At 41.3% G+C, this 11,962-nt stretch overlaps 1 protein-coding gene across 1 annotated transcript; it reads left to right on the forward strand.

Moving 5' to 3' along the window:
* Nucleotides 1-1,730: 1,730 nt before the first annotated feature.
* On the forward strand, nt 1,731-11,526 carry LOC132769869 (galactose-3-O-sulfotransferase 2-like). Its single transcript, XM_060766799.2, has 3 exons — nt 1,731-1,888; nt 7,279-8,203; nt 10,493-11,526. Exons 1-3 carry the CDS (start codon nt 1,731-1,733, stop codon nt 11,330-11,332), a joined length of 1,923 nt encoding a protein of 640 aa, XP_060622782.2. The 3' UTR covers nt 11,333-11,526.
* The last annotated feature ends 436 nt before the right edge of the window (nt 11,527-11,962 follow it).

Here is an 11,962-nt window from a genome sequence, read left to right on the forward strand (position 1 = left end):
AATGATAAATATTGGTAAACCCCTTATTGTATGTACACTTAGCTCTGAGAAGCCTACAGCTTTGAAAAGTGGCTTTGTGTAAACTAGCAGTATTTACTTTGCCTGTGTTCAGCGATGATCTCTGAAAGAATCACAGTTTTTAAAACACCTTTTCATGTTTGTTCTTCCACTGAAAATGGAAGAATGAGATGTCAAGCAAAGTGTTTCCTTGTGTTAGGTATATATGCAAAATGGTATTCTAACACTCTACTTTTGACCTCATCACATTGCCAATTTTTCCCATCCTAGAACAGTTCACTGACATGGCCAGCACGGAGCCTGACGGATCCAATCAAATGATGCACAGCAGGCATGTAGCCGGGGGGAGGGGGGCTTGGGGGGCTTCAGCCCCCCCCCCCCCGAAATTCTCATGGTGGTCCGCGAGAAGGCCTTACTGGTACATTATTTAAACTGTTATGTTTATTCATATCATGATCTGATCACCATGCTCAATATATCCCATATGCATGGGGGTATTGGGGTAATGATACAAAAGGTTTGCTAGGGTAGACCCTCTTTCACTCAGACTCAGCCCCCCCCCCCCCCGAACCAAACTCAGCCCCCCTCCCCCCCCCCTCCGAAACAAAATCCTGGCTACGGGCCTGATGCACAGCTACTTCTGACCGGGCTCTTTGTTGGCTGCGTCAGTGAACTGTTCTGCAACAGGGAACTCTGAACATAGGAGACCACCCGTGTTCAGACTGAAAATGCTGGGGACAGTGCAGGAGCAAGGTGGAAAGGTACGTTTTCTAGCATGTGATGGGCTAGCAGGTGTTGTGGGTGACATGAGGCACTGGGCAATGGATTTGCTCTGCTGCCCCACAATTTGACCCACTGCTCCTACGGATTCCCTGCATCAAGACCCTCCATGTGATGATGTCCTGAATGGCTTGAGGCTTCGAGTGGAACCACATGTCCAAGCAGGTTTAACTTATTACTATTAGCTAGGCATTAGGAAATGCATTTCAACAGTCCTGATAGCTTGAGCAATAGGCAAGTATGATGGGAATTTATCCTTCAAAATGATCTAAAAGACTCCTGATTCTCTTTCTGTTGCTATAGAGCAGGCCTGCACAACCTGTGGCCCGTCAGATGTTTGGGCCTCCAACCTCCAAAAGCCCTAGCCAGCTTGTCCAATGGTCAGGAGTCCTGGGAACATGCTTTAGAGCAGGGGTTCTCAAACTTTTTCACCCATGGAGCCCTTTTGAAGCAAAGGTTTCTTGTGGAGCCCCAAGAAATGTTTATATATTATGATATACATTGTATTATATATAATATATATCAGGCAAGAAAGAACAATACAATATGCAGAGTGAAAAACAATTTTAAGCAACACAAACTTAACAGTATTTCAGTGGAAGACCCCAGCCATCCAGACCAACCCCCTTATGCCATGCAGGAAAAGCACAATCAAAGCACCCCCAACAAATGGCTATCCAGCCTTGAGCTGATCTCAGTGGAGGTATTTTTCCTGTGCTTCGTAAATCAAACAATGTCCAAAATCAAAAGACACTGGATGCAGTAAGTGCCTATCCAGCCTTTGTTATAATAACAGTAATGATGATGATAGAAACCTCAGGGGCCATCCAGTCCAACCCCCTTTTGCCATGCAGGAAAAACACAATCAAAACTCAAAACTCAATTTCCCTGCATTTCTCAGGATGAGAAAAGAGGAAGAGGTGGGAAGAATCATGGCGCTGCAGAGCCCCTCACTATCACCTGTAGAACCTCAAGGGTTCCACGGAGCAGAGTTTGAGAACCCCTGCTTTAGAGCAATCATCTTGCAAATGGAAAAACTGGGGTCTCTCCATGTGAAGTTCACATCTACATCCTTTTATTTCACTGGAGTGTGAGTTTCTTGGTATGATGCAAATATTCTCATTAGGTACAAGCAGACATTTGATTTTACAAAAATAAGCATCAAGAACAACTCGATCTTATCACATACTGAATTGGTTTGAAGTGTTGCTCCAATGCCTGGACATCCCTTCCGTCATACATCATTTGCTGCTCCCTAGGAATAATGCTTTCAGGGCTCCAGGAGGCCAATAAAGACATTCTTTCCAATTAGTAATGCATCATTACCATTAATAATGTGTCAGATTCCAGGCAGCTCATGATTAGATCCAACATAAGGCAAATCCTGCTCATAATCAGAAAAACACACAATTCTATCTACCTAGTTCGCCAGCAAACCAGGTAGGCGGGATTATTCCGCTACACCTCTCTGGGAAGAAAGGCAAAACATATTTGCTTTATACTTATTCTAATCTCACATCACCTTGAGCTGATCTCAGTGGAGGTATTTTTCCTGTGCTTCGTAAATCAAACAATGTCCAAAATCAAAAGACATTGGATGCAGTAAGTGCCTCAACTTTATTTTATTCCTACGAAATCACTCTTGCTAGGGGTAACAAGCAATTTCCAGTCCTGCCTCCTTCCTGGAGATTCAGAACTTTTTAAAAAGCCAGAAAAACTTTTGGGAGGGGAGTGGGATCGGGCCAGGAGGCATTTTAGAGCTATTTCCCATAAGGAAAGTAGAAATAATTGCAGTGGTAAAGGCTATGCTGGTATACATTGGCCTATTGTGGTGATTTATGATGGATAGATCTATTTCAGCCAATTCTGTGTTTTGTCATGTATAGTGAATTTTCTGTTTCATGGAATTTTCTTTCATCTCAAGCACTGAGGATTATTGATACTTTTTGAATGATATAGGCACGGAGAGTAAAGATAAGACCAGGACAGGGAAGAAGCGACAGACTGAAGTGTCATTTGATTATTGGGATTCACACAGACAGACAGACAGACACATACACACACACATTCAAGATATTCATTGCAATATGCAGATTTGTGATTTGGTCTTCCTTGTTTTTTAAGAGAGTTTGAACAAACAATTTTCTTTTAAGGATTTAACGTATGTCAGTAGACAATAGGAGAATGCCCCAAGATTGAAGTCACCTACTATTGGGCTGGAGAACAATGATGGTGTATTTCATGCCAAAAATATTTGATGCATGTTTGTCTTTGTCAGATTACAAACAGTCATATATACACTTATCTAAGAGTTTATTCCATTTACCTCAACGGACTTACTGCTCAGTAGATGAGTACAGAATTGTGCTGTTTGCTCAGTAATACATGCTACAGCAAAGAGGATGAGTAGTGCCATATATCAGAATAAGACACTGGGGCTTGAAGTACCGCTAGAGATGTCTTTAGGACATGCATCCTCCAATCATTTAATTAGGAGTTCAGATAAATGTCAAGAGGTGTTTATTTCCATTGATATTCAAACTGGCCTTCATTGCACAGGATTAGGGACTATGTAGCCATCTGGACATTGCTCAGCCATTGGCTATCCTGCTTAAGGCTAGCATGTGTTGCAATCCTACAACTTCCATAGGGTCACATTTTCCACACTCTGACATATGGGGTCCCCTATAAATTTGGAAAGCCAGAATTTGTGTTGATTTTTACAGCTGAGGAAGGCATAAGTTTTTTAAAAGGGACGCAGTGTTAGAAGAAGAGAATTCATTCCATCAAGGAAGTACAAGACCTGTTGAAAACTAGTGCTCTTAGAAGTCTCTCACTCATCAGGACACTCTAAGTCAAAGCCAACATAACAGCGAATAACAACAAAATTCAGTACTTTCATATGTATCCTCGATAAATTTATCTGGAGAATACATCACATTCTATCATCTCTCTTCTATTTATATTTTCCCAAAAAAGGAAACATAAATTTGTACATACCACCAGCTTTGCTGTAATACACGATTGTACCTGAATGCTGTATGATTGCTCAGTCTCCTTATGCTTTCCTCCCACTTACATTCTTGTGAGATTGTGGCCCAATACATCAGTCACCTAGTCATGCAGAACCACTGCTTAACATACAAGTAGGTACATTATGTATTGTAATTAGATTTTGAGAAACTAGCTGAGGCTGGTACCGTTAAGCTCACACAGGCAGAAACACTATGGCTCACACCATCTTGCAACTGCCTTAATAACTTGCTAGCAAAATGGGCAACACACGCCAAGCCTTGGCTTTCAGCCGAGATGATAATAATAATTTCTGGCCTTTCTTGATTCAGCATAATCTCTGGCGCCTGTCTAAATTGTATCTATCCAACCTGCAATAATCTTGCATCCATTGGTACCTGGTACAGTAATTACAATGTCAAGGGGTCTTTCATTATAAACCAGTAAATTATCATCTTCTGTCCAGGCAGTGGGCAGAGACTGAAAATTGTGGACTTCTCTGTGCTCTTTTTTTATGGTAGTGGTGGTGGTGATGTTGAGCCATCCCAGCTTTTTTCCAACCAAGTGCTCTCCATAGGAGCCCCCGGTGGCACAGTGGCTTAAAGCGCTTAGCTGCTAAACTTGCTGATCGAAAGGTCACAGGTTCATATCTGGGGAGCAGCGTGAGCTCCTGCTGTTAGCCCCAGCTTCTGCCAACCTAGCAGTTTAAAAAAAAGCAAATTTGAGTAGATCAATAGGTAGCACTTTGGCAGGAAAGCAATGGTGGTCAGTGCAGTCATGCTGGCCACATGATCTTGGAGGTGTCTACAGACAACGCTAGCTCTTCAGCTTAGCAGTGGAGATGAGCACCAGCCCCCAGAGTCAGACACGACTGGACTTAATGTCAGGGGAAAACCTTTACCTTTACCTGCTCTCCATATATGTTGGAAACACAGGTTCCATCACTCCACACCATCATAACCATTAGTCGTGAGAGCTGGAAAATAATGGGAACTATAGTTTAGAAGATGAAGTAGTGTTAAGTTGAGGGCAAAAAACCCCAGTATTTTTTATTTCTACTTTCAGAAAATCTAGTACACACAAGTAAACAGATTATTTGCAGTGCTCTCTGATCCCAGAATTTTGTAGCAACCAGGAGTAATAGCCACATTCACAAGAAAACTTACAAACAGAAAACACACAGCAGAAAACACACAAACTCTCAATTGAAAGAAAGAGGAATCCATGGGGGTATATCAGAAATGATAAAACTGGATGCTGATGTGTCTCCAATAAGGCATAGCATATCTAAAATGAGAGCTATGGATGATGGAAATCATCACTATAGGTGGAAAAAGGAGGAGACAGCCTTACTTAAGTAGGTATCTGATCTGTTTGTGTCTGAGGAAGGTATATTCATTCTTTCCTCACATAGCTATTCACTAGAATTGACTGTAAATATCTGCTAGTTTTTAGATCTGTTGTTTTTAGGTGACATTAAAGTGGCTCTGATCTATGACTCGCCTGTCAAAGGGGTTTCTTGACAAGATGTATTCACAGGTTTGCCATTGCCTTTCTCAAAGGTTGAGCATTCAACTTGCCAGGGTCACCCACTGGGTGTTTGTCTGTCTGTCTGTCTGTCTGTCTGTTTGTTTGTTTGTTTTGTTAAAAATGTAATACAACTGTCTGGTTGCTCCTGACACAATAAATAAAAAAAACCCACTGGGTTTCCATGGCTGTGCAGGGATGCAATCTCTGGTCTCTAGGATCCTAGTCCAATTAACCCACGATGGCATGTGGTTCCTCATGAATATCTTAAATGTTGCAATATGCCCCTACGAGCAAAACTCATCAGGAGCCATTTGGGGGGGGGGGTGTTTTAATTGGGTGGATCTCACTGTCTGTAAAGCAATGATCCAAGACAGCAAAAGTTAGCATGGCTAGAAATACCCTGGATTTTGTCATTAGTGCAAATAGAGATTCTTTGCTTGGGATAACTACTCCTGAATCTTGAAAATGTATGCAGACTGATGTGTTGTCAAAGGCTTTCATGACCGGAATCACTGGGTTGCTGTAAGTTTTTCAGGCTGTATGGCCATGTTCCAGAAGCATTCTCTCCTGACATTTCACCTGCATCTATGGCAGGCAAAACGTCAGGAGAGAATGCTTCTGGAACATGGCCATGCAGCCTGAAAAACTTACAGCAACTCTATGTAGACTGATGTTTTTCCTTCTCTATAAAGTAGATGGAAACTCGGAACCAGCAGTCAACTGGGAAAGCTCTGGGTTGCCCTGTTTCTACTCTTCTTCCTCTGTGTAATACTTCAAATCTTCGAGAAGTTACATTACACCAGGTAGGTTCTGTCATGCAAAAGATGGCAAATGCTTTCTATTAGACCCATACACTCTGGGAACACAAACAGTGATTCTTCTTTCATTTGCTCCATTTATCACTAGTGCAATATATATTCGATGCAATTGTTAGCAAACTTATCAAGGCTAAATATGAAGTCCAGTTGGCCCTATGTACCCCCAGATTTTGTATCCATGGATTCAAGCATCCACTTCTAACAATATTTTTTAAAAAATCCAAAAAAGCATATCTTGATTTTGCCATTTTTATAAAGGACATCATTTTACCATGCCATTGTATATAATGGGAGCATCTATTGATTTTGGCATTTAGAGGTGAATGGGGAATTCTGGATCCAAACCCGTAGATACCAAAGGCCCACTGTTACATTAAATGTATCTGTATATTTAAATATGAATATTTTTAAATGCATTTGGCATCTACTGAAGAGGATAGTGTTGATACTTTTCACAATAATTGCAGGTTTAGGAGGAGATAGCTATCATTTCCTTCACTTCTGCTGTCTTGAGCAAAAATCACTTCTTTGAAGCAGTTATTTTCCTTGGATAGAAATCAAGATTGGCACCTCCAAACTACTAACAGCAAAGTGGACAGCTGATCTGACTCAAGACTGTCATGGAGAGTAGTTTAGCCTTCCCAACTGGCATAGTTCAGGTTAACCTTCACTGCTATCCCTGAAGGTTGATATTTGCATTGCGAAGGAAGTGTCATGTGTAGCTTGGCTCACATTCATTGTGCAAACACAGGTGTATATATAGGAACAGTGGAGTGGCCTTGCAGATGTATTTGTAATGGGGGTGGACAATCCAAAAGAATTATTGACCTTTTCAGTCAATTGATTGACTGACTGGTTGAAACAGATGAAAATTAGTGTGAAGAGAACATTGATATTAATGTTTGTACATAACCATTGAATAAAGAAAACATTTTCACTAGAGTCATGATTTGCATATGTAGCATATTATACCTAAAAGGAATTGAAAATATATGTATATGAATTACCAGTAGATGGAAAGGAAAGAGTTTTGGGGAGATAAGCTATAGAAAATAAGTTTTAGAAGTTGGACATTAAATGACAGGCAATCTCTTTATGATTAATATTCTGTTCTTCACAGCAACTGTAGATGTGATTTCAGACAGAATCAGCTTGATCTCCAAGAAAGCAGAGGCAATGAGAATTCCTTCCAGTTTCAAGTGAACTCAAGCTCTGTCCCTCTTCATTCAGAACGTGGACAGAATAGGACCCCACAAAACAAGGAGAACGGACTGTCGCCAAAAACTGCAGAAAATAATAGAGCTGCCATTAGACCAAGCATAGCATTTGACAAAGCCAAACTTCTGGATGCCAGCTGGGGCAGTGAAGAAGACTTCTGGCAAAAAGTGCTTTCAGAGGAGAGAGAGATGTTGCAGGTCCTCCATAAAACAAACCAACCAGACCCAAAAAATCGCAGCACTGAAAAAATCCCTGTAAGAGACCAGGGACTACCGAGCCTCACTGACAATATGAATTATATTGATACAATAAACACTAGAAGTTCCTTGATCCAGGAGGCAAATCCCACAACAGGGTTCATTGAAAAGGATCAAAACTCAGAAGTTTGGGGGCCACAGAGAAGCTATGCTTCCAGAGGTACAACAAGGACTAAACCATGGGCTTTTTCAGACCTAAGAGACAAAATGCCAACTGAGATGGCTTTGACAAAAATACCCAAAAGGCTAACTCAACCAGAAGAAATGATTGTTCCAAAGGGTCAAAGAACAGCCGGGGCCAGCATCCCTGGTCTCTCTCAGCCTGCAACATGCAAGCCTAAGACTCGTGTTGTTTTCCTAAAAGTGCACAAGAGTGCCAGCAGTACTGTCATGAACATCTTGTTCCGTTTTGGAGAGACTCACAACCTTACCTTTGCCTTGCCTGTCAATGGAGCCAGTCAGTTGTATTATCCATTATATTTCACAGCTGCAGCAGTGGAGGGATATGTTCCAGCCAAGGATTCCCAGTTTGACATTATGTGTCACCACATGAGATTCTTTGAGCCAGAGGTAAGAATCACAAATCAAGCTGAGCTACCGTTTTTCTAGAAAATTACTGGTAAGAATTAGGTTCTTTCCAAATGTTAGGAAAGAGACACCCCATTGGTTAAGGAAGGAAATCGTATGTGGGAAGGGGTGGAGAGAATCGAGCAAGCACTTATTTATGTGAATGAAGGGGTAGATGTCTGTATTAAATGTATATCCCAACTCATATCTGAAAACCTCAGGGCACTGTACAATAAAGTCAATTTACGATAATAAAAACCATACTTTTAAAATAAATAACATGTTGTTTAAAACAAGACAATTTAAAACCATTTAAAATACTGTATTTACTCGATTCAGGGTTTTGAAAATTGAGATGCACATTATTTATTTATTTATTTATTTATTTATTTACTTTGCTTATATACCGCTGTATCTCAAGCCCGAAGGCGACTCACGGCGGTTCACAAACAGTAAAAACAGTAGAAACAGCAGTGGTTCCATACAACATATAACAATTGACTTAACACATTATCCATAAATTACCAATAAGCAATTACAATGCACAATTATTACAAAAAACAACCGTACCCAATCTTCTCATCATCCAAGCGTAGTCCAGGTTCGTCGTCCATTGTTCCATTCCTATGTTCCATTACCAGATTGCACTAAATTACTCAAACGCCTGCACAAACATCCAGGTCTTCACCTTTTTGTGGAATACCATTAGAGATGGTGCTAGTCTAATGTCCGTAGGAAGGGCGTTCCACAGCCGAGGAGCCACCACCAAGAAGGCCCTATCTCTCGTCCCCGCCAGCCGAGCTTGAGAAGCAGGCGGGATCGAGAGCAGGGTCTCCCCGGAAGATCTCAAACTCCTGGTGGGTTCATAGGCAGAGATGCGGTCAGATAGGTAGCTTGGGCCGGAACCGTTTAGGGCTTTAAAGGCCAACGCCAGCACTTTGAATTCAGCCCGGTAGCAGATCGGTAGCCAGTGGAGTTGGCGCAACAGGGGGGTTGTATGCTCCCTGCGCTCCGCTCCTGTTAAAATCATGGCTGCCGTTGGACTAGTTGGAGCTTCCGAGCTGTCTTCAAAGGCAACCCCACGTAGAGAGCGTTGCAGTAGTCTAAACGGGATGTAACCATTAGATTTGATGGCGCATTTGACTTGAGTAGCTACAGTAATATTGACCTTAGTACATGTGCAAACTGGATGAAGTAAGAGTTTACCAAATAAGCTGTGTTTGGTCATGTTTGAAATAACACCAGTATTGGTGCCAGCTGGGCCTCTGAAGGATGTATATTCCACAGCCAGGATGCGACAGCAGAGATGGCCCTGTTACACATCCTTCCACAAATGTGTTGCCTCCACTGTAAAGCCCTTCCAACAGATCTCAGTTCTTGAGCAGGCATATAAGGAAGCGCACAACACTCCCTGTGCAATTCTTCTTCCACATTTGGAGATGCTCCCATTTGATTAATATCAATATAAAGTTGCAAAGATCGTCAGACAGTATTCTAAAATGGATAGCAGATTATAGATTATATGGATAGCAGGCCAATAGCATACACCTACACCATGAAGGATCAACTTAATCAAGTACCCAAAGCATGTGAAATGGGGTAAATTTAAGAAGCATTTATCAAAGCACTCTCCCCCAACCTTGCACTGTCCAGATGCATGTTACCATCATCCTCTGCCACTGTGGTGATGGTGACTGTGATGGTCGGAGTCCTAATGAATCATACCTAGATGGCACCAGGTTAGGGAGGGCTGTATTAGAGTAGAAGCTTTAGCATCCATTATACACTTTAACAGTTGGATCCCTGTAGTTGTAAATATGCCAGTGAAAAAGTCCAAACTTTCTATCTTTTTAAATCATTATTATCAAGTGCCACAAACATACATGTGACTTTACACAGGATGCGAGAGAGCATTCATATCTCATACAACTGCAGTCTAGTTAGTAATATATGGGGGAGAAAAAAAGGGAAAGGAAAAGAAATAGCAAAAAGAGGAAGAATACACTATTATAACATGTACATGTTGGTGAAGATCAGTGCACAGAACTACAGCTCCCAGTTGTTGTTGTTGTTGTTGTTGTTGTTGTACTCAACTCTTACAATCCCCTCGCCATTTACTATTGTTAAGACTAATGGCATTTGTAATCTGACATTATCTAGAGAACCATGGTTTGCCATAGAATAGATGTTTGTTGCAACAACAACAAAAAAACCTTATGGGAAAATGGGAAAGAGCTGATTTTTGTGATTTAGCTAACCTTGCTTTGATTTTTCTGTTGCTACCAATTCTAGGTTGCTAAAGTAATGGGAAATACTACCTTTTACTTTGCCATCCTCCGGAATCCTGTTTATCTCATGGAATCTTCATTCAACTATTATAAAGGAACATCTTCATTTTCCAAAGCCAAAAGCTTAGAAGAATTTCTCAACCAGACTTCTCAGTTTTATAATGCCTCAGCCAATGATAGCCACTATGCCAAAAACTTAATGACCTTTGATTTTGGATACAACAACAATGGAAACTTTTTCACCAAACGTGTGCAACTCATGGTGAGAGCCATTGAGGCAGAATTTGACCTTCTCCTGATCTCAGAGTATTTTGATGAGTCCATGGTGCTGTTGAAGAAGCTCTTGTGTTGGGACCTGGATGATGTGGTCTCCTTCCCTCTCAACAGTAGGCATAACAGCTCCAAAAACCATCTCTCAGAAAGCACCAGAGAGCAAATCAAGAATTGGAACAAGCTAGACTGGGAACTTTATGTGCATTTCAATAGGACATTTTGGGAAAAGATAGATTTGCACATTGGCCAGGAGTTCATGCAACAAGAAGTAAGGTTGCTTCAACAGAGGCGCAAGGAGCTGGCTGAGATTTGCCTTCAAGAAGGTGGCAGCATACCACCCAAGCTGATTAAGGATCGGGCATTGGCACCATTCCAATATGGAAAAGCAAAAATCCTAGGCTATAACTTGAAGGATGGACTAGATAATACAACAAGGCAGATGTGCCAGAGCTTGGTGACACCTGAGCTTCAGTATAGTAAACACCTATACAGGAAACAGTTTCCCAAGAAAGCTTTGAAGCTCAGCAATTCAGCTCGCTTGGCAAATCTACACTACCGCAGGACAGTTTGAAAACAAACCAATGAGGCACATATTTGTTAGGCTCTGATACACATTTTGACACCATCAGGACAAGCTAGGCTGTTGGCCTGAAGAAGAATGGAAAGGGCAGCTACAGAATATGCTAATATCAAATGCACAACTTTCATTAATTTATTACTAGCACTTTAAAATATATCAACCTGCTTAAGTGCCTTTCATCTTGCATCCTTAAGCTGTCATACAGATACTAAAGTCCCTGCAGCTTGGATGGAAATGAATATTTTATCAGATGCTAGAGTACAAATCCCATCCTTGACCATTGGTTATGCTGTCAGGATCCAAAGGACATTGGAATTCAGCATTATTTGGAGGACCACAATTTCCCACCCATGTCCTATAGCTTCCAAGGAGAAAATTACTATCCAAAAATCAAAAGCTAAAAACATCCAGACAATAATTAATCCATAGTAAACTACATCAGACACTGCTGAATTGGCTCCTTGAAGAACTGAGCACAGAAAACTCTCTCCCATGAAACTTACATCAAAGCCCCTCTCATACAAATAGAGTACGCCTTCCCCACTTTCCATAGTACTCATACACAATCCAACACATATTTTTGGTACCCATGGCAAGAAAGTTCACAAAAGCTTGTCTCCT

Source organism: Anolis sagrei, chromosome 3 (assembly GCF_037176765.1).
Source record: "Anolis sagrei isolate rAnoSag1 chromosome 3, rAnoSag1.mat, whole genome shotgun sequence".
NCBI lineage: Eukaryota > Metazoa > Chordata > Lepidosauria > Squamata > Dactyloidae > Anolis > Anolis sagrei.

Coding starts and splice junctions, on each gene's coding strand:
- LOC132769869 (XM_060766799.2), top strand. CDS start 1,731: ATGGCGCTGCAGAGCCCCTCACTATCACCTGTAGAACCTCAAGGGTTC. Junction 1,889..7,278: donor TCCTTTTATTTCACTGGAGT/GTGAGTTTCTTG, acceptor TGTTCTTCACAG/CAACTGTAGATGTGATTTCA. Junction 8,204..10,492: donor TGAGATTCTTTGAGCCAGAG/GTAAGAATCACA, acceptor TACCAATTCTAG/GTTGCTAAAGTAATGGGAAA.